This window comes from Marmota monax, unplaced genomic scaffold, assembly GCF_021218885.2.
Source record: "Marmota monax isolate L192 unplaced genomic scaffold, Marmota_monax_Labrador192_F-V1.1 WCK01_AAM20220418_F8-fsc00015, whole genome shotgun sequence".
Taxonomy (NCBI): Eukaryota; Metazoa; Chordata; class Mammalia; order Rodentia; family Sciuridae; genus Marmota; species Marmota monax.
In genome coordinates, this window is record NW_026692194.1 from 7343434 (window position 1) to 7367744 (window position 24311).

Here is a 24311-nt window from a genome sequence, read left to right on the forward strand (position 1 = left end):
TGAGTTTGTGGGAAGTGTTATGGGATGACATATGAATCTATAATTTCCGTTCTGAGTTAGCAGTAACTGTTGGACTTATCTCTGAGTCCTGTTCATTCTTTCCACCCCTGCTAGTCTTGAGTTCTGATTCAGTTGCTGTGTACCCCTTGATTCCCTGACATGTATACAGAATCCTACTCCCTGTCTACTTTCTTCACCTGGAAAAGAACCGGACCTCATGCCTCTTAAGGATGCCCACTTGGCCTGACCTCAGGTGTTAGCAAACCGCAGGTCACCTAGACTTCTGAGCCTTGCAAGCAGCTTGAATTGTAGACCTGCCTTTGATATCTAGACCTTATCCAAATAGCTGCAGGTTGAACGCACAGCTTTGGGTCTTGTGGGTCAGGAGAAATCCACTTTACCAGGTGCTACATGGCACATACAACAGCCCAGAGCCTGTTTCCAAAAAGGTGTTGGCCTTGGATGGCTAAAGGAATTTTTTAAAGGGAAGGGAAGAAAAAAATCTTACTTTCTGTATAGCTAAACATCCCAGAAAGGAGGGCTAATCTTCATTGTTGTTTTCATGGGACTTTTTAAACTTCTGGCTTCTGTTTTCTTTTTTTTTTTTTTTTCTCTTTTTAAAAGACAGGGTATCCCTATGTTGCCTAGATTCAAGAGATCCTCCTGCCTCTACTTCCTGAAAGCTGGGCTTATAGAAAATTACCATTAACTTTCCTTTTTCTAAAATTTGCATGAAAACTTTGCATATAAAATCCTTCCTGAGAGAAAATGCTTATCAAAATGATATAGTCCTGCATATCTTGTCCCTCTCCTGTTCTCAGGAGGCCCAGGTTGCTTGCCATTCAAGTGCTGGAAGATCCTTAGGGAGAACACCAGGTACCCTGAAAGCTAGTGAGTGGACCCTCAAGAGAAAGAAGCCCGCAAAGTAGTCCTTTGCTTAAAAGGAAAAGTGAGAACTATGCAACGATAGATGAGTAGATATGCAAATAATACCAAAAGCATGGAAACAAACCATCCTAAACAGCCCATAATGCTTTAGCAACTGACTCCATTGATTCTGCAGTGGAGGAAATGTTAGTGAAGGAAGTCAGAAAAATTCATAGTTAAAATGTTATATGAGCTAAAATAAAGTATATAAGGTATGAAGTCAGAGGGAAAATACAGGTAGTGAATGATCATTTCAATAAAGAGGTTAAGATTCTGAAAAAGAACCAAATGGAAATCCTGGAAATGAAAGAATAAATAAACCAAATTAAAAATTCTATGGAAATTATCACAAATTGATTAGAACACTTTGAAGATAGATTTCCAGGCCTTGAAGACAAAGTATATGATTTGAAAATAAAGTCAACCATAAAGAAAAGATATTACTAGACCATGAAAATATTCAGGAAATCTGGGATAACATTAAAAGACCAAATTTAAGATTCGTTGAGGGCTGGGGTTGTGGCTCAGTGGTAGAGCACTCGCCTTGCATGTGTAAAGCCCTAGATTTGATCCTCAACACCACATAAAAATAAATGAAGGTATCATGTTGATCTATAACTACAACAATATTATTAAAAAATTCATTGGGATAGGTAAAGCTCTGAAATATAAGTTAAAGAAATGTACAATCTTTTCAATGAAATAATATCAGAAAAATTTCCAAACCTTAAGAATGAGATGGAAATTCAAATACAAGAGGCATATAGGACTCCAAATATATAAAATTACAATAGATCCATTTTAACCATTTCAAGGCACATTATAATGAAAATGCCTAACACAGAAAATAAGGTTAGAATTTTAAAGCTGCAAGAGAAAAATGACTGGTCACATTTACAGATAACCCAACTCAGAGGATTTCAAGTGATTTCTCAACCAAGACACTAAAAGTGAGGAGGGCTTGGGATAATATATACCAAGATTTGAAAGAAAATGGATACCAACCAAGAATACTAAACCTAGAAAAACTAAGCTTCAGAATTGAAAATGAAATAAAAACCTTCCATGATAAACAGAAGCTAAAAGAATTTAGAGCTAGAATACCTACACTATAAAACATACTTGATAAAATATTTCATGAAGAAGAAATGAAAAATAAAAATGAAAATCAGAATAGGGAGGAGTTACACTAGAAGAGTAGTCAATTAAAGTGAATAAAATGCAATTTAAATGGAAGAAATAAAATGGCAGGAAAAAAATAATCTCAATAATAACATTGAATATAAATGGTCTGAACTTTTCAGTTAAAAGACATAGGCTGGCAGGTTAAAAAACAAGACCCAACAATATGCTTTCTAAGAGACTCACCTCATAAGCAAAGACATTCCCAGACTGAAGGTGAAAGGACGGGAAAAAACATACCATGGGACTTTTAAACATGCAATGTTAACTAGTCTTATATCAGATAAAGTAGACTTCAAGCCAAGATTAATCCGAAGAGACAAAGATTACTTCATAATGCATAAGGGATAAATAATACATCAACAAGATATAATGATTGTAAATATTTATGCCCCAAACAATGGAGTATCTATGTACATCACAAAAACCCTTCTTCATATGAAGAATCAAACAGACCATAATACAGTAACACTGTGTGACTTTAACATACCTCTCTCACAACTGGATAGATCATCCAATTAAAAACTAAGTAAATACTCTACAGAACTAAAAATACAATTAATAATATGGACCTAACAGAAAGATATAGAATATTTAATACATCAACAACGGAATTCACTTTCTTCTCAGCAGTACATGGAACATTTTCTACAATAGATCATATTTTAAGTTACAAAGCAAATCTTAGCAAATACAAAAATATAGAGATAATACCTTGTATTCTATCAGATCATAATGGAATGAAATTAGAAATCAACAATAGGTTACAAAACAGAAACTACTGTAACACTTGGAGGTTAGATAATACACTTTTGAATGATGAATGGATAGCAGAAAAAAAATCACACACACAAATTCTTAGAGGTAAATAAGGTGATTCAACATATCAAAATCTCTAGGACAGTATGAAGGCAGTTCTAAAAGGAAAATTCATAGCATTGAACTCATACATTACAAGAATAGAAAGCTATCAAATAAATAATCTAATATTACATCTGAAAGCCTTAGAAAAAGAAGAATAAACCAACACCCAAGTAAGTAGAAGAGGGGAAGTAATTAAAATCAGAGCTAAAATTAATGAAATTGAGATTTTAAAAATACAAGAGATCAATGAAACAGTTGGTGTTTTTGAAAGTTTAAAGTTGATAAACCCTTAGCCAAACTAACCAAAACAGAGGGAAAAACTCAAATTATCAAAATCCAAGATGAAAAAGGAAATATTACCACAGATGCTACTGAAATCCAGAGGATCACCAGAAACTATTTTGAAAATTTATACTCTAACAAGCTAGAAAATCTTGAGGATACTGACAAATTCCTAGAGACATATGACCTACCCAAATTGAACCATGAGGACATAGAAAACTTAAACAGATCAATTTCATGTAATGAAATTGAAGCAGTTATCAAAAGCCTTCCAACAGGGCTGGGGATGTGGCTCAAGCGGTAGTGCGCTGGCCTAGCACGCGTGCGGCCCGGGTTCGATCCTCAGCACCACATACAAACAAAGATGTTGAGTCCGCCGAAAACTAAAAAATAAATATTAAAAATTCTCTCTCTCTCTCTCTTAAAAAAAAAAAAAAAAGCCTTCCAACAAAGAAAAGCCCAGGACCAAATGGATTCTCAGCCCAAGTTCTACTAGACCATTAAGAAGAATTAATACCAGGGCTGGGGATGTGGCTCAAGTAATAGTGTGCTCACCTGGCATGCGCGGGGCTCTGGGTTCGATCCTCAACACCACATAAAAAATAAAGATATTGTGTGTCCACCTAAAACTAAAAAATAAATATTTTTAAAAAAAGAATACCAATCCTCCTCAAATTATTCCATGAAATAGAAAAGGAGGGAACACTGCCAAACTTATTTTACGAAGCCAGTATCACTCTGTTATCAAAAGAGACAAGAACATGTCAAGGAAAGAAAACTTCAGACCAACATCCTTGATAAATATAGATGTAAAAATTCTTAATAAAATATTGGAAAACCACCTACAAAAACACACTAAAGAGATAGTGTACTATGATCAAGTGGGTTTCAAGTACAGATGTAATTCACCACATAAATAGGCTTAAGGACAAGAATCATATTATTATCTCAATAGATGTAAAAAGAAAAAAGCATTTGACCAAGTATAGCACCCATTTATGTTTAAAACACTGTAAAAACTAGGGGTAGAAGGAACTTACTTCAACATTGTGAAGGCTGTATATGACAAACCTAAAGCATCGTTACTCTAGGAAAAAAACTGAAAGCATTTCCTCTAAAAACAGGAACAAGACAAGGATGCCCACTTTCAACATAGTCCTTGAAACTATATACAGAGCAATCAGGCAAGAAAAGGGGATTAAAGGGATTCAAATAGTTTTCTCCTTCTTTTCAGAAGAGCTTAAGTTATCTGTGTTTACTGTTTACATGATCCTATGTTTAGAAGACCCACAAACCTCTACCAGAAGACTTCTAGAGCTAATAAATTAATTCAGCAGTGTAGCAAGAATAACATTCAATAATAAATCATGTTGCTACACTCCAATGATGAATCTTCTCAAAAGAAATTAGGAAAACAATCCCATTCACAGTAGTCTTTAAAAAACAAACAAACAAATAAATCTGGGAATCAATCTAACAGAAGAGGTGAAGGACGTCTACAGTGAAAACTATAGAACACTAAAGAAAGAAATTGAAGAAGACCTTAGAAGATGGAAAGACCTCCCATGTACTTGGATAGACAGAATGAATATTGTCAAAATGACCATACTACCAAAAGCACTATACAGATTCAATGCAATTCTTATGTTCACAGATCTAGAAAAAGCAGTTATGAAATTTATTTGGAAAAATGAGACTCGCAATAGCCAAAGCAATCCTTAGTAAGAAAAGTCAAGCAGGTGGTATCACAATATTGAACTACAGAGCTATAGTAACAAAAACAGCATAGTCCTGACACCAAAAAAGGCATGAAGATCAATGAAATAGAAGACATAGAGACAAACCCACATACATTACAGTTATCTGATACTTGACAAAAGTGCCAAGATCATATGTTGGAGAAAAGATAGCCTTTTAAACAAATGGTGCTGGGAATATTGATTATCCATATGTAGAAGAATGAAACTAGACCCTTATCACTCACCCTGCACAGAAGTCAACTCAAAGTGGATCAGAGACTTAAGAGTTAGACCAGAAAACTTGCAACTGCTAGAAGAAAATGTAGGCCCAACAATCCAGCATGTCAGCTCAGGAACTGACATCTTTAACAAAACTCCTAAAATACAAGAAGTAAAATTAAAAATCAATAAGTGATATGGCATCAAATTAAAAAGCTTCTTCACAACAAAGAAAACAAGCATGAAGAGAGGGCCTACAGAATTGTAAAAAATGTTTGCCACCTGTTCCTCAGAGCATTAATATCCAGGATATACCAAAAAAAACAAAAACCAAAAACCAAAACCCCTCAAAACGTAACACCAAAAAACAGCCCGATCAATAAATGGAAAAGGAACTAAAGAGAAACTTCTCAAAAGAAGAAATACAGTGGTCAACAGATGTATGAATAAGTGTTCAACATTTCTAGCAATTAGAGAAATGCAAATTAAAACTATACTAGGGGCTGTGGTTGTGGCCCAGTGGTAGAGTGCTTGTCCAGCACATGTAAGGCACTGGGTTCGATCCTCTGCACCACATAAAAATAAATAAATAATATAAAGGCATAAAAAATACAATAGCATTATTTTTTAAAGATTAACACAATATATTTATTTATTTATCTGCCTATTTATTTATTTATCTTGCCTCATGTGTGTGAGGCAGGCGCTCTACCGCTGAGCTATAACCCCAGCCCCAATAACATTATTTAAAAAATATTTTTAAAAAACTATACTGAGATTTCATCTCACTCTAGTTAGAATGGCAATTATCAAGAATACAAGTAACAATAAATGTTGGTGAGGATGTGGGGGAAAAGTACACTCATACATTATTGGTGAGACTGCAAATTAATGCAATCACTCTGGAAAGCAGTATGGAGATTCCTCAGAAAACAAGGAATGGAACCAATGTATGACCTGACCCAGCTATCCCACTCCTCAGTATATATTAAGAACTTAAAATCAGCATACTATAGTGATGTAGCCACATCAGTGTTTATAGCAGCACAATTAACAATAGCCAAGCTAGGGAGCCAATTTGGTGCCCATCAACAGATGAATAGATAAATTGTGGTATATATACACAATTGAGTATTACTCAGCCATAAAGAAGAATGACTTTATGACATTTGCTGGTAAATGGATGGAACTGGAAACTATCATGCTAAGTGAAATAAGCCAGTCCCCAGAAATCAAAGGTATAATGTTTTCTCTGATATGTGGAAGGTAATCCAAATTAAGGTGGGGAGGATAAAAGAAAAAGAGAAGAAAGGTCGCTGGAGTAAACAAAGTGGAATGAAGGGGAAGGGAGGAAGGATAGGATAGGGAAAGACAGTAGAATGAATCTGACCTGAATTTCCTATGTACATATATGAATATACCACAGTGAACTTACCATCATGTGTATCTACATACAATAAATTTAAAAATATATATAAAGAGCAGAAAGATCAGTAGAGTAGAGGGAATGGAGCAGGAAAAGGAAAGGAGAACTACTAAGTACTGAATTAGAACAAATTACATTTCGTGCTTTTATAATTATGTCAAAATGAATCTTATGTATAGCTAAAAAGAACCAAAAAATAAATAAATAAATAAAGGATACAGTTCTTCTTCCCCTCCTATTTTCCCTATCTACTCTTCTTAGAAGTCTTGTTCTTCCTCATCTTGTGCTCCCCAAAGTGACTGGAATATTGAGGAATAAATTCAAACTCTCATAACATATATTAAAATTGTGCTCTTAGTGTAATAATGTTCCTGTGCATATCCTGTCCCATGCTTACTTTTCCATATTATAGTACATATCCCTCCACCAATAGTAACTAGGACTGTGTTTATCTCTCTGCATCAAGCACAGGGCCTTGTACATTGTAGGTACTCTATAGGTATTTGTTTACTAAATGAATAAAGTTCTCCTAGCCTTCAACCTCTGTGTTCAGAGACCTTAAACTTTACCACTTTTTTGACTAAATATCCCAACCTTTCCTAGTCCTTGGTCAAAGATGACTGGTCCTTTCTGTCCCCCTGAGTACAAGTCTGAGTTCCTCTGGCCATGTCTTTGGTGATGCAGTTATTGTTGGGTGGTTAAGAAATGGGTGCCAGATTACCTGTTTCATACTTAACCCTGCCAATGGATCTGCAATTCTTAGAATGATAGGACCTTAAGCATCATGTCTCTGTCTCACCTTCCTCATAAGTAAAATGATGATAATGACAGTGTTAACATGCACAAAGCATTTAGAATAATGCCTTCTCAATGGTAGTATTTGCTACTGGGTTGGTAGCAAATTGGTAGCAACTTATTAAATAATTTATCAGTTCTCTATCTTAAAAAAAAAAAAAAGCGCCATTTCCCCATCCAGTATTTATGGCTTTTAGTCTACAATGATCTACTTAATTGAAGAATGTATGCTAGTTTTATCATGGTTTCAGCCTAGGTTTCATTATATAATGAATTTTTTAAAGAGTTAAACCTCCCCTTGCCACCTCTTAGAGTTTAATTCTTAAATAAATGTATTTATTTTAAGGAAAGTAAAAAAACATGATAGAAGTTTTACCATAAGCTGGTCACCAGGAAGGTGGTGGGGCCTTCCTTCAAATAGTGCTCTGTGTTTGGCTTTCCCATGGGTTTTTGACCTAGCTCTGCAATTTAATTGTGTGACTTGGGGAAATTACCTGAATTTTTAAAGCTTGGTGTTCTTTTTATTTATTTACTGCTTACTTTATAAAGTTATAAAGATTAAATATAATAATGTGTGCATGATTTTTACCCTGGTGCCTGGCATTTAATAATGATATTAAATGTGCTCAATAAGTGTTGCTTGTTATTATCATTACTATTTTCAACAGAGATTGGGGTTAGAGATGGGATGATAACTATCTAGTACCACTGTTCAGGAGCTTAAATTGGATTTCTACTAGAGGTTGGAAATGAATGTCTCAGGGTTATTATGTCTCTGATATTTTTTTCTTGATATGCTTTCCAAAGGTTTTAATTTCTCATCCTCTGGAAGAGAAGATGTAGATGTGAGAACATTAGGAAATGGTAAGATTGCATCAGCATCACCTGATTAAAAGTAACTTTTCTATGGTCAGCCTTCCCAAACAGCAGGCTTTCCATAGTCACTTAGTCAGAACCAAAGTGGGCAGAGCTCAGAGCTTCTCCAAGGGGGGAAGCCTTGTGGATTATGGAGCAGCCTTTGTAAATTATATTATGTATGTCTTTACAGGAATCATTTCTTCAGGGCCCATCCTTATTTCATACCTGTAGGTTGTAAGGGACTTTTATGTGCATTAAAAAGAAGGTACCTGATTTTTTCTCCCCTAAATTTGATTATTAGTTATTCCACGTAAAAATGCTTCAGAATCAGCAGTAGTTTTCAAAAATGATCATCTTCACTTAAAAAATGATTCTGCTATCGTAGACTTTCCTTTTTTTTTTCATTTTATCTTGTTGAATTAGAAGAAAAATGATGAGTATTAATCCCAAATTTAGATCTGTAGTCCTTTTGTCTCATGGAATCATAGCTTTTGTATTTCCCTAGTGGATTAGGCTGGGAGAGTGAATTTCAACTTGGTATACTTGAGCATTCCTGCATGTGAAAACATTATGCTAGAGTAACCAATTTAAGTAGTGGTTGTTTGAATTTTATTTTGTGATTAACACAGCCTTGTTTGTGGACCTTCGGGAAAGCAGTCATTTTCACATAATGCCTCTGCTGGAGTTTAGCAGCCCTCACCCCCTCAAAAGCCCCTTGATTCTTTTCACACATTCTTTCCCTCCCCCAGATATAGTCATGTCACTAAACTTTCAGTCCTCTAGTACTCAACCTGTTTTTCACACCTCCTAACCCTCTTGCATTAGCCCAAATGTTAACTCCATCAACACGTTTCTGTTTCATGACGGGGTGTGTGCTGCCAGGAAGGCCCTTTGCAATTGAGCTGGTGAATCCTCATAGAGTACATTTCACTTCACAAGAAATTAAGGAACTTCAGCAGGTAAACCACTTAATAACATGGAAATCGTCATGTTTCTGTAACTCTGTAACTGAACTAGAGTTGCTCATTGTTTTTCTTTTTCTGCTACTATAGAAAATTAATAAGTCATCTAACAAAATCCAAGTACGTGACTTGCAGCTTGTTTCAAGGTAAGGGTAGGCTTACTGGAGATGATTTCAAAAGGGAAGTTTTTGTTGTGAATTATATGTCTGAAAAAGGAATTATATCCAGAATATATAATGTACTCTAATTAAAAATGGACAAATGGTTAAGTAGACTTTTCTCCAAGAAGAATATATGAATAGTCAATGAAAAATGAAAAAATGCTCAACATCATTAGTTGTTAGGGAAATGCAAATCAAAACCACAATGAAATCCTACTTTACACTCACTAGATTGACTATTTAAAAAAACAAAACAAAAAACAAAAAACAAACAAACAAGTGTTGATAAGAATATAGAAAAACTATAGCCTACATTGCTGGTAGAATTGTAAGTGTGCCATTTCTACATTAGGCACAATAGAGATTAACAATAACAACTAATAATAAAATGGACAATTATAACTTTATAGTGTAATATAAGTTATTTAAAATGTGAATTGTTTATTTCTGGGATTTTTCCATTTATTATTTTCAGCCCAAAATTTACCTGAAACTGCGAAAAAGGGAAATCATAGATAAGGGGGGACTACTGTATGTCATATAATGGAATATTATTAAGTAGTAAAAAGGAATGAAAGACTGACACGTGTGAAACATAGCTGCCTTGATAGCACTATGAAGTGAAAGAAGGTAGTCACCAAACACCACATATTGTAGGGTTTCATTTTATATGAAAGGTTCAGAATAGGGAACTCTATATAAGACAGAAAATCAATTAATAGTTTCCTAGGGCTGAGGTGGAGGAAGAATAGGAAGTGCCTGCTAATGGGTATGTGATTTCTTTTGGGGGATGATGATTGCATTGTAGAATTAGCAGGTGGTGGTAGCCACACAACTCTGTAAAGATATTAAAAATCATTGAATTTGTACAGTTAATCTAAGGGAATTGTACAGAAATTGTATCTTAATAAAGCTATTTTTAAAAAGAGGAATTTGGGGCAAGGCTTGTGTGTACAATATATATTCAGGCAAACTTTCTTTTATTGTTTTTGTTCAGAGAGGCAATAGGACATATGAAAGAAGGTGAAGAAGAAAAGACTAAGACCTATAGTGCCTTAATATGGACAAATAAAGTAATACAGAAGAAAGACATCGAATTTCTGAATGATATAAAGGTAGTTTAAGTGTTCTGTTCTTTTGTTTTTCTACTGTCTATATACTGTCTGTTGTCTTCTAGTTTATAACCAGAAAGTCATAGAGCATGGGCTTTGAGGTCTGTGAGACCTGGATTCAAATCCTGGCTTTGAATCCACTTACTATCTGAATGACTTGGCACTTCATCTAACCTGTTGGATAGACATTGTTGCTAGCGATTAAGAGCCCTGCTCAGAAGACAGATCTCTTGGGTGAAACCCTGATCTGCATTTCTTAGTGTGATTTTGGACAAGTTACCTAAGCTCATGCTTCAATTTCTTCATCTGTAAAATTAGTTAAATAATTAAATGAATTTAATCATATAAAACTCAGAATTGTACCTAGCATGTAGAAAATGCTCAATAATGCTATTATTTGTATTTGATTACATGAAATAAAAATATCTAACAGAACTAATAATTAAGATTAAGTACATGAGGACTGGGGATATAGCTATATGTGAAGCACATACATTTTGACACAAAACTTCAAGGGCATGTCACTAATAGAGGGTCTCCCTGTTCTTTTTAATATTTCTTTCCACCTTCTCCCACCTCTTCCTTGAAGATAATTGGCTTTCAAATGCAAGGAATGAGCACAAATAGACTCAAAGAAGTATATAGTACAGGTGCAGTTGCACACTCCTATAATCCCAGCAACTCAGGTAGCTGAAGTAGGAGGATTGTAAATTCCAGGCCAGCCTGGGAAATACCAAGACCCTGTCTCAAAATAAAAAATAAAATTGACTAGTGATGTAACCCAGTGGTAAAGCACCTGTGGGTTCAATCCCCAGTACCCACCCCCCCCCCAAAAAAAAAAAATCAGGACATTGTTTAAATGGGCAGTAGTTTGTAACAATATACATGACCTGCTAGAGGAGACTGGTTTAATACTATGGCTTTTTTGTATAATGAACTATTACTCTATTTCTCTCCGGATATAAAAAATTATGTGGTAGATATTTATTAGCATAGGACAATGTTCCTGATAAGTGTTAAGGGGAAAAAAGGTATAAGATAATATGGTACATTGTGATTTGGGCACACACAAATGTGTGTGTTTGTCTATATATGACTACACAGGAAATAAATTATATGGTAAAAGATACCATAAACAGGATTTAAACTTAATCATTAAAAAAAAAATAGAAGGAAATAGAAGGAAAGAGCAGCTAAAGAAAAGAGCAACTCCAAATGCCAAGAATCATTTGAAAAGATGCTCTGTCTCCAGGATGAAGTCACAGTAGGACATCACTTTATTCTCATTAAACTAATAGCATGAAACAGTAGGTTGAGGAGAAGAATAGTTGCATATATTGTTAGTGAAAATGTAAAGTATTCAACCTTTTTGGAAAGCAACATGGAAATGACTGTAAAAACTAAAAATACACTGGTTTTCTACCCAGAACATCTTCTACTGACAATCTTTTATAGAAATGAAACTCCAGCACATGAAGATATGTGCATGAGGAAGTTTACTGATTTTTTTCAGAGTGGTAAAATCAGCAATAATAAAACTGAAAGTGGTGGGATAAATTGGAATATTATGTAGCCATTAAAGAACAAAACCAACATGTTTCCATTTAATTTAAGTTAGTGTGTGTGTATACATGCCTAAAAATGTTGGGGAAAAAGATAAAAGTACATCTGGATCTATGACTTGTAGAAGCACCCATGACATTATGGAAAAAAAAAGTGAAATGCAGAGTAGTGTTTGTAGTGTGAGTGGTTTTATTGAAAACATGTATCATTCACTTACTGAGAGAAGCTGACCCATAAAACAAGAGGATAGGCTTCTGGAATCACCTCTAATGGCCACTCAAATTCTCAGGTTCTATAATTCTGTATCTAAGTCCCTTTGGCTTTTGGCCTTACTACCTAGGGTCTTTAGGTTAGTAGGTAATATAGACAGATATTTTATTTTTAAGATTGCCAAACAGATTTCTAAACTTTTTTTTTTTTTTTTTTGGTACTGGGGGATTGAACCCAGTGGTGGTGTGTTTTTTAAACCACTGAGCCATATTCCCAGCCATTTTTCTTTTTTGAGGCAGGGTCTCACTAAGTTGCTTAGACTGGCTTTAAATTTGTAATACAGCCAGCCGTGGTGGCACACGCCTATAATCCCAGCGGCTCAGGAGGCTAAGGCAGGAGGATTGCGAGTTCAGAGCCAGCCTCAGCAAAAATAAGATGCTAAGCAACTCAATGAGACCTTGTCTCTAAATAAAATAGGGCTGGAGATGTGGCTTAATGGTCAAGTGCCCTTGTTCAATCCCCAGTACTCAAAAAGAAAACAAACAAAAAACCTTGTTAATACTCCTGCCTCAGCCTTCCAAGTCACTGGGATTATTGGTGTGCACCATCATGCTCAGTTCTAAACTTTTGTATTCCTTCACATGTATACAAGTCATTCAGAATGCTGTGGGAAAAATAAATTCATTTAAAAAGATAGATTCAGGGCCGGCATGCACAAGACCCTGGGGATTCATAGTGTGGGGCAATCTAGCTAAATCAGAAATAATGCTGACAGTGATTTTATAGGTCCAGATTAAGTGGTGAAAGATTTTATTTTAATCGTCTATCACCCAAGTAGACTGATGTGACTACTATTCCTATTGGCATAAAAATAATAAGCACTGAGTGCTTCCTCATTCTGAGAAAAGTCACATCAGATTTACTACTTTTCCCTTCTTTTTATTTTGACTTATTTATTTAAATTTTTTTTTTTTTTAAGTGCCGGGAATCAAACCCAGGGCTTGCTAGGCAAGTGCTCTAGCTACATCCAGTGCACTGAGCTGCATCCCCTGCCTGTGTCCCTTCCTCCCCTTTTATTTATTTATTTGAATATTTTCTTGTAGTTGGACACAATACCTTCATTATTTACTTATTTATTTATTTTATGTGGTGCTGAGGATCGAACGTAGCGCCTGGCAAGTGTTAGGCAAGTGCTCTACTGCTGAGCCACAACCCCAGCCCTGTGTCCCTTTCTAAAGGGCAACTTATAAGAAAAAAAGTGCATGTTTCTGAAAATTCAGTAGCATTGGATAATGGTGTGCAACATTAGAGTAAGTGAAGTGTTTTCCTTTTGTCAACTGAAAACAGACCAAAAGAGACACTTGAGCCTGTGTTAACATGAATGTTATGTTGGAAGAGTGGTGGGTCTACCAGCTCTGTTGGTTGTTTCAATTGTCTGGCTTATGGCCAAAGTAGTGGGAGTGACTGGAAAGTTAAAGGAAGTAGAGGAGAAGAGCACTCATTAGATAGTTGCTGATTTAAAGGCTAGATGTTTCTGTCTCTGAAGCAGAGGCTCTATCTTTATAGACTTGTTAACATTTCAGCCTTATCCTTTACTTGTTTGGTCTTTTGACTAGAGAAAAGTCAAACTTTATGGAAATATTTCATCAGAACAAAAATCTTATGAAAGCAAAGAATTATAGAATCTTAAAATGCACAGTGTTAGGAGGGACCATTGACTCACTGCTCTGATAGAAGCGCTCACACCCTTTAAATGTGGTCTTTGTCAGAACTTGCTTGCTTTTTCTTGGTAGAAAACTTGATAGAGAGGACGCCAGGCAGGAACCTTTCTTTTTTTAGCAGGGCTTCAGGCCCACACTAATCATGTAAATTTGGAGCAGTTGTTCCAACAAGATAACTCAGAGAATGTTTTTCTGAACCTACATTTTCATTTATTCTAATATCTACTTTTTTTGAGTGGGGTGGTACTGAGGATTAAACTCAGGGGACTCAACCACTAAGCCACATCCCCATCCCTATTTTGTATTTTATTTAGAGACAGGTCTTACTGAGTTTCTTAGTGCCTCACCATTGCTGAGGCTGGCTTTGAACTCATGATCCTCCTGTCTCAGCCTCCCAAGCCACTGGGATTATAGGCATGTGCCACCATGCCTGGCTCAAATATCTGCTTTTAAAACTTGGAATTAGTTGAGGGAAGGGGGCTTCAAGATGGCAGGCTAGAGGGAGTCTGCATTCTATGTCACTCTGTGACCTGGGATTCAAGTGGTGGGAATACTATTTCTCTGCAAGTGATTAGAGGACCCCCAACAGCTGCTCCTGCAAGGAATCACAGCTGCTGTGCTGTGCAGGTCTCTAGGCCTCAGTGTCAGTGCAGTACTCCCAGTCACTTGCCCACGCAGGACCTGTGGCTGCTATGCCCAAGCAGGACCACTGGCATCAGCATCCCTGCGAATCCCAGCTACTGCTCCCACACAGGACACCCGGCTGCTACCCAGATGCAGGACCTCTAGCCGCTACTCCCATGTGGATCCCCGTCTATCAACGTGGGGCTCCCCTAGTCGCCTCTATCTTGGGACACTGCAGCCACTACCATAGTACCCTATATGCAGTAGCCTCCACCTGGGGATACTGCACAGGGTCTGGAGACAGGCGCCAACCACAACACTGCATGCCACAGAACTGCATTTCTGAATAGCTGCCCAATGCTACCACCCAGTACTACCCAACTCGACACCCCATCACTGAAAGCAGCCGCCTCCATCTTGGGACACCTTTGTTACCATTTTAGTTGGGGCTACTCCCAGCTTGGAACACCTGCTGGGGCTTAAAAGCAATATCAAAGTACTTATAGTCGCCAGTTTCCCTCTCCCTGGAAGCTACTGTCCCGGCACAGTGCTTGCGGATATGCAGCTGGTCCTGAACTGCCTGATACAAAACAGCTCTCTGCAGCCAGTGTGCAGTCCCCAGAGAACAGCCCACAAGACCTCTGGAGAGAGAGGTTCCTGATTGGGAAGAACAAAGGGAGCGGGTGAGTGAGATACAGTTTAGAGACTAAATTAAAGACCAGGAATTGTGAGGTCTACAGGTGATATAAGGAGGTAAGACTGGATGCTCACATCACACGAGTGGGCCCCAAAGGAGATCCTTGGGGTGCAATCTCCCATTGGGTTAGGTAAGTGCAATACCCCACCTCCAGGAACTCCGCTCCCAAGACCATCCCACCCTAATAAACTTCACCATCCTGAGGGTGGAGATACCAGCAAACAACAGACAACCCCAGCTATTGGATGAGAAGGGAAGCAGGAAAGATACTGATCTCCAACAAAATCAATCCTTGTATCTTCCTTTGAGATTTTTTTCCTCTTTTCTTTTTTTTTTTTTTTTAATAATATTGTTTTAGTTTGTTTTTGAGAGAGAGAGAGAGAATATCTTTTTTTTTTTTGTAGATGGACACAACACAATGCCTTTATTTTTATGTGGTGCTGAGAATTGAACCCAGGTCGCGCCCATGCTAGGCGAGCGCTCTACTGCTGAGCCACAATCCCAGCCTCTCTTTTCTTGCTCTCTCTTCTCCTGTCCTCACATCCCCAACACTTGTGAAACCAAGTGCTTTTCATGAATTAGGCTATCGAGGACTGGGATGTCTGAATAATATATTACATATGTGTTGTATATTCTTTTATCTCCTATTTTTACATTTTTATTTTTCTTAATATTTGTTTTTTGTACTCTCTCTATTGTCTTCCCACTTACTTGTCTCTCCAAAATCACTTTCTCTTCTGCTATTAACCATCTTTAGATACCTCTTTCATACTTTCTAAGATCTAATAACTATATGCTCACCTCCTACCCCTTTAACATGTCATCCTACACCTCACTCCCAATTCTCTATTTGCCCACCATCAGAAACTATAGATCCTTTTGCAAACCTACTGTTTATATTGTAGATAATAATTGAACTCACCATTTCTGTATATTATGACAAAACCACAAACATCTTAATAGCAGCTATTTGGTTTAAGGTTGTGTATTGTTTGTTTTGGGATCTGTTGATATTGTTCTCCCCCCTAAAGGAAAGGTATTGTAAACCTGCAGGGTCACTCACTATAAGCCTATAGTGTAAAAATTAAAGCCTCAGATCTGCAGTGCTAGAAGGGAAGACACATGAGCAACATGAAAAAGCAAGGGAAGAAAGAATCGGGATACTACATTATTAGAATCCGTGGCCAGCACAACAGAAGAAATTACAGAGAAGTAGTTCAGGATGTACATAATTAAAATGTTCTATGAATTAAAGAATGATATAAGAAAGCAAATACAAGCAACAAAAGATCATTTTTATAAAGAGCTACATAAGCAAATAAGGAAGCAAAAGATTAGTACTTCCAATAAGGAGGTAGAGGTTCTGAAAAAAAAAAAAATAAATCTTTGAACTGAAAGAAACAGTAAACCAATTAAAAACTCAATAGAAACAACCACCACCAGATTAGAAGACAGAACCTCAGACAATGAAGACAAAACATTTAATTTTGAAAAGAATGTTGACCACACAGTGAAAATAAGAAACCATGAGCAGAACATTCAAAAATTATGGGATAACATAAAAAGATCAAATTTAAGAATTATTGGGATAGAGGAAGGCATAGAGTTACAAACCAAAGGAATGAACAATCTGTTTAATGAAACAATATCAGAAAAATTTTCCGTACGTGAAGAATGAATTGGAAAATCAAATACAGGAGGCTCACAGGACACCAAATGTACAAAATCACAACAGATCCACACCAAGGCACATTACAATGAAAATGCCTAGCATACAGAATAAGGAGAGAAATTTTAAAAGCCACAAGAGAAAGGGATTAGATTACATACAGGGAGAAACCAATTAGAATATCTGCAGATTTTTCAACTCAGACCCTGAAAGTCAGAAAATCTACAACAATATATATACCAAGCTCTGAAAGAAAATGGATACCAACCAAGAATCTTATATCCAGCAAAATTAAGCTTTAGATAGGATGAGGAAGTAAAAACCTTCCATGATAAACAAAAGTTAAAAGAATTTACAACTAAAAATCCTGCACTAGAGAACATCCTTGGCAAAATATTCTATCATGAGAAAATAAAAAACAATAATGAAAATCAGCAAAGGAAAGTATTACACTGAAGGAAAAACCAGTCAAAGGAGAAACCAAGTCAAGTTAAATACCAAAAATAAACAAATATGACCGGGAATACAAATTATTTCTCAATAATAACCTTGAATGGTAATGGCTTAAACTCACCAATCAAAAGACATAGACTGGTAGATTGGATTAAAAAAAAAAAAAGACCCAACAGTATGCTGCCTTCAAGAGACTCATCTTATAGGAAAAGACATCCACAGACTGAAGGTGAAAGGTTGGGAAAAAAAAGAGAAGTAGTTCAGGATGTACATAATTAAAATGTTCTATGAATTAAAGAATGATATAAGAAAGCAAATACAAGTCCACTCACATGGACTGTGAAAACAAATATGGGGTTTCCATCCTCATATCACTTATAATAGACTTCAAGCCAAAGTTAATCAAAAGGGATAAGGACATTTCATACTGCTTAAGGAACCATACATCAACAAGACTTAACAATTATAAATATATATGCTCCAAATGGAGCATCTGCGTTCATCAAACAAACTCTTCTCAAGTTTAAGAGTCAAATATATCATAACACAATAATTCTGGGTGACTTTAATACACCTCTTTCACCACTGGATAGATCTTCCAAACAACAGCTGAACAAAGTAATTATAGAACTCAATAACTATCAATAACTTAGACTTAACAGACATATATAGAATATTTCATCCAATGAGTGAATACACTTCTCAGCAGCACATGGATCGTTCTCTAAAATATACCATATACTATGCCACAAAGCAACTCTTAGCAAATATAGAAAAGTAGAGATACTACCCTGCATTCTGTCAGATCATAATGGAATGAAATTAGAAATCAACGATAAAATAAATAAAATCCACTCCAAAACCTGGACACTAAATAATATGCTACTGAATGAACAATGGGTTGCAGAAGACGTTAAGGAGGAGATTAAAGAATTTTTAGAGGTGAGTGAGAACACAGATACAATGTATCGAAATCTCTGGGACACTATGAAAGCAGTTCTAAGAGGAAAGTTCATTGCCTAGAGTTCATTCCTTAGAAGGAAAAAAAGTCAACAAATAAATGACTTAACATTACATCTCAAAGCCCTAGAAAAAGAACAAATCAATACCAAAAGCAGCAGAAGACAGGAAATAATTAAAATCAGAGCTGAAATCAATGAAATTGAAACAAAAATAATTGAAAAAATTGACAAAACAAAAAGTTGATTCTTTGAAAAAATAAACAAAATTGATAAACCGTTAGCCATGCTAATGAAGAGAAGGAGAGAGAAAACTTAATTACTAACATCCATGATGAAAAAGGAAGTATCACGATGGATACTACAGAAGTACAGAAGATAATTAGAAATTATTTTGAAAATTTGTACTCCAATAAAATAGAAAACATCAAAAGCATTGAACAATTTCTAGAGTCATATGATTTGCCCAAACTGAATCAGGATGATATACACAAGTTAAACAGATCAATTTCAAGCAATGAAATAGGAAGATTCCATCAGAAGCCTAAGCTCAGGACCAAGATAGATGGATATACAGTGAGTTCTGTAGACCTTCAAAGAAGAACTAATACCAATATTCCTCAAATTGTTTCATGAAATATAAAAAAGGAACACTTTCAAACTCATTCTATGAGGCCAATATCACCCTGATTCCAAAACCAGACAAAGACACATCAAAGCAAGAAAACTTCAGACCAATATCTCTAATGATCATAGATGCAAAAACTCTCAATAAAATTCTGACAAATTGAATACAGAAACACAAAAACGATAGTGCACCATGAACAAGTGGGGTTCATCCTAGGGATGCAAGGTTGGATCAACATATGGAAATCAATAAATGTAATTCATCACATCAATAGACTTAAAGATAAGAATCATATGATTATCTCTATAGATGCAGAAAAGGCATTCAACAAAATACAGCACCCCTTCATGTTTAAAACACTAGAAAAACTAGTGATAACAGGAACATACCTCAACATTGTAAAAGCTATTGGTGCTAAGCCCCAATATCAATCTAAATGGAGAAAAATTGAAAGTATTCCCTCTAAAAACTGGAACAAGACAGGGATGCCATGTTTCACAACTTCTAGTAACCTAGTTCTTGAAACTCTAGCCAGAGCAATTAGATGAAAGAAATTAAAGGGTTACCGATAGGAAAAGAAGAACTCAAACTATCACTATGTGCCGATGACATGATTCTATTCTTAGAGGATCAAAAAAAAAATCCACCAGAAAACTTCTAGAACTAATAAATGAATTTAGCAAAGTAGCAGGATATAAAATCAACACCCATAAATCAAAGGCATTGCTGTACATCAGTGACAAATCCTCTGAAAGAGAAACTAGGAAAACTACCCCCATTTATAATAGCCTCAAAAAAAAAAAAAAAGGAAGAAATACTTGGGAATCAACTTAATGAGACAGGTGAAAGACCTCTACAATGAAAACTATAGAATGCTAAAGAAAGAAATTAAAGAAGACCTTAGAAGATGGAAAGATCACCCTTGTTCTTGAATTGGCAGAATTAACATTGTCAAAATGATCATACTACCAAAAACACTATACAAATTTAATGCAATTCCAATCAAAATCCTAATGACATTCCTCATAGAAATAGAAAAAGCATCATGAAATTCATCTGGAAAAATAAGAGACCCAGAATAGCCAAAGCAATCCTTAGTAAGAAGAGTGAAGCAGGTAGCATTGCTATACCACACCTTAAACTATACTACAGAGCAAAAGTAACAAAACCAGCTTGGTATTGGCACCAAAATAGACTTGTAGACTGATGGTACAGGATAGAGGACACTAGAGACAAACCCACATAAATACAGTTATCTTATATTAGACAAAGGCACCAAAAACATATATTGGAAAAAAAAAAAAGATAGCCTCTTCAACAAATGGTTCTGGGAAAACTGGAAATCCATATGCATCAAAATGAAATTAAGCCCCTATCTCTCACCATGCACAAAACTCAAAGTGGATCAAGGACCTAGGAATTAAATCAGAGACTCTGTTCCTAATAGAAGAAAAAGTGGGCCCAAATCTCCATCATGTCGGATTAGGCCCCTTAATAAGACTCCTATAGCTCAAGAAGTAAAATCAAGAATCAATAAATGGGATGGATTCAAACTAAAAAGCTTCTTCTCAGCAAAAGAAACAATCAGTGAGGTAAATAGAGAGCCTACAGAATGGGAGCAAATTTTTACCACACTCACATCAGAGCACTAATCTCTAGGATATATAAAGAACTCAAAAATCTTTTTTTTAAATATTTCTTTTAGTTGTACACAATGCCTTTATTTTTACTTATTTATTTTTATGTGGTGCTAAGAATCGAACCCAGGGCCTTGCATGCACCAGGCGAGTGTTCTACCCCTGAGCCACAACCCCAGCCCCAGAACTCAAAAATCTTAACACCAAAAAAAAAAAAAAAAAACCCAAATAACCCAATCACTAAATTGGCCAAGGAACTAGACAGACAGTCCTTAGAAGATGATATACAATACACTTATTGAATAACAAAGCCAAGGATTTGGGGGAAAAAGGCACACTCATACATTGTTGGTGGGACTGCAAATTGGTGCAACCAATCTGGAAAGCGGTGTGGAGATTACTTGGAAAACTTGGAATGGAACCACCATTTGAACCAGCTATCCCATTCCTCAATTTATACCCAAAGGACTTAAAAACAGCATACTATGGTGATGCAGCCACATCAATATTTATAGCAGCACAGTTCACAATAGCTAATTGTAGAACCAACCTAGATGTGCTTCAATAGATGAATGGATAAAGAAACTGTGGTATATGTACACAGTGAAATATTACTCAGCTTTTTCTATTTCTATGAAATTAAAAGAGAATAAAATCATGGCATTTGCAGGTAAATGGATGGAATTGGGGAATATCATGCTAAGTGAAGTAAGCCAATCCCAAAAACCCAAAGGCAGAATGTTTTCTCTGATATGTGGAAAGATGCTGATCCAGAATGGTGGGGAGGAAGCATGGGAAGAATGGAGGAACTTTAAATAGAGCAAAAGGGAGAAAGGGGAAGGGAGGTGGCAGGGAGTAGGAAAGATAGTGAAGTGAGATAGGCACCATTACACTAACTATATGTATGAAGACACAAATGGTGTGACTCTACTTTGTGTACAACATATATTGGAAAAAAATATAAAAACAGAGACATGAAAAATTGTGCTTTTGAAATGCATTCTGGTGTCATGTATAATAAATTAGAATCAATAAATAAATTTTTAAAACTTGGAATTAGTTGACCTTTTATGGTATTAACGTCTGCATCTTAATTTGTATGTTTACATAAAGGAAAGTCTCTAATTTGAACTAATTATGAGAAAAGTAAGCCTATGTCTCTAAAGAAAGTCTGAATTGTTAATAGACATAAATATTGTTTTTCTCAAGCTGGGCTAATAAATATTAACAGACTTGTTCTGTTGTACATATTTATTTGTAATTACTATATTGAAATGTCACACTAAATGATAACTCAGCTCTTACAAATTATAGACTTTTGTGTAACAAACCAACAAAACAGAAAACCCTGAAAATTTGTATATGGTTCTCCCTAAAGAATGCACATTGCCCGTACACACAGGTGCATTGATTTGCAGCCTTCTGCAACCAACCATTTTGTACCCCAACTGAAATCCTCACTTGCTTGACTGGGTTAGAAAACAATTGTAAAAATAAAATTAAGAGGAGGGGAGGGGAGGGGAGGAGGAAGAAAGAGTAAGTAACAACAACAAACAAAAAAAAAGAAGAAGAAGAAGAAGAAGAAGAAGAAGAAAGAAAAAGAAAACTATTGTAACAACATTGCCCTGTAGAAGAGCCCTACTGAAGTAAAAGGCAGGATAAAACTCCAGGGTCCTATCAGTTTGTTAAATTTCAGAGCAGAAGAGACCTGGAGGATCATTTACTTCCAAACCCCACTTTTTTTGTTTTGTTGTGATGCTGGGGATCGAACCCAGGGCCTCACGCATGCTAGGCTAGTGCTCTACCAGTCCCCAAGTCTTTTTTATGGTGAGGGTTGTTGGGCCCAGAAAATGAGTAATTATGAACTAGGATATAAGACATGCTGCATATGTCCCAGAAGGGACATAATTTTTTCCAGTTTTGATTACCTCTTACTCTTGACAATGATAGATGGAATCCTCCAAAGAAACAACTGTGGTGAGCTGTGGGTAACAAAGGAATTGCTAGGACAGGCTTCACTGTGATTGTGTTGTCTTCCTTTAGGACCTAAAGATTGACCAGAAAACCCCTCTACGGGTCCTTCACCGAAGACCCTTGGCTTTGAGAACTCGTGTCATCCACTCTATGGAGACACACTATGTGGATGAACATCATTTCCGCCTTTATCTGAAGACTCAAGCTGGAACGTATCCTTTCACCTGTGTATTGCAATAATCTAGTCAAAACCCCACGAGAGTTTATGCTGCCCTAGAAAATAGGTTTAGCTTGGTCTGGGAGGCATTAGGGAAAGTATTACATTGGGAAGAAATTCATTATTTTTTTGTTTGAGGGGTTTTTCCCCCATTAAATTTATTTCTCAAGAGGATATTTTAAACTATGAGGTAGCAGTCCAATGTTAGTTTTATATTTCAGTTAATTACAGTGTATTACATAGTGGTTAGCACATGGTAAATAGTTGGAAAATACTTTTGATTGATTCATTTGCTGTCTGTACATATTTTTCAAGTAATGTATTCATGACCATTTTGGGGTCTTTTTAGCATTTCAAGCATTTGTCCCAGATGATTAAACATAGTGGTAGTGCTACTTTACTTTTTTTTTTTTTTTAAGAGACAGAATCTCACTCACTATGTTTCCCAGGCATGTCTTGAACTCCTGGACTCAAGCAATCCTTCTGCCTTAGACTCCCTTCAAAGTGCTCGGACAACAGGCATGTGCCATCATGCCAGGTGACACTTCACATATTGATCTTTATTTGGGTGCTGGCCCAGAACAACAGAAATATTCTTTTTCTTCATGTCTTGTGAAAAAACAAAAACAAAGCATTTCAGATTACATGTCATTTATTTGAGCCACATAAACTTTGTCGACAGGAATGCTGTGCTGGCACTTAGCACCATTTTCAGACTCCTAAAAGTTTGACTGTTATAAATAGTAAAGGTTGAAATTCAGTTTAAATTTCCACAGTCCAGGGCTGGTCATTTTTTTATATAACTTAATCTGACTTATGTGTTTTTGTATCAGAACTGAGGTGGTGATTCACATGTATCAGGGAGCTCCTGTGGTCCTAGCCTTGTGATCCAATAGCATGAAGTGATAAAATGCCTTTTAACTGGTATAAAAGTAATAACATGTATATAACAAATATATCAAATAGCACTTTGACTACATTGCTGCTTTAACTACTCTGCTTCTCTTTTCCTACCAACCTCTTCACCTCTGCTCCAGGAGTGATCTGGATTTACTTGGCCAAATCAGGGATAGGTTGTCTATTCCAAATATCTTATAAAGTTTACAATTTGGATGTAGGGATGATTTATTTAGGTGCAGTGGGTAGATCTTTGTATCTTTGTTGTTTGGAGGACACTTCCCTATTGTGGATGGAATTTCAAAGAAATCACAGGTGTTTACATTTTATTTATGTTTTGATTCTGGGTATTGAACCCAGAGCTTCTCACAGTTAGCACACACTTATTTCATCATTGAGTTTTGCCTCCGACCACAGATTAAAAAAAAAAAAAAAAAAAAGTCTTACTACCTAATTCTGGCTTTAGTTTTTGGGTGCCAAGGAGAAATGCAATGTCTTGGAGAAACTAATGTCTTTTCAATCCTATTAAAATATT

At 36.0% G+C, this 24311-nt stretch overlaps 1 protein-coding gene across 12 annotated transcripts in view; it reads left to right on the plus strand.

The window, feature by feature from the left end:
* The window catches only part of Pus10 (pseudouridine synthase 10), a 98213-nt gene that overhangs the window by 62708 nt on the left and 11194 nt on the right, over nt 1-24311 (plus strand). For 8 of the 12 annotated variants that reach the window (XM_058572912.1, XM_058572907.1, XM_058572906.1 and 5 more), the window contains 5 exons: nt 8242-8298; nt 9118-9251; nt 9345-9400; nt 10413-10530; nt 22732-22874. In XM_058572912.1, coding sequence (XP_058428895.1) covers nt 8242-8298; nt 9118-9251; nt 9345-9400; nt 10413-10530; nt 22732-22874 — 508 coding nt within the window. The remainder of the gene's footprint in view (nt 1-8241; nt 8299-9117; nt 9252-9344; nt 9401-10412; nt 10531-22731; nt 22875-24311) is intronic. The other 4 variants (XM_058572919.1, XM_058572923.1, XM_058572925.1 and 1 more) reach the window with 1 other exon arrangement.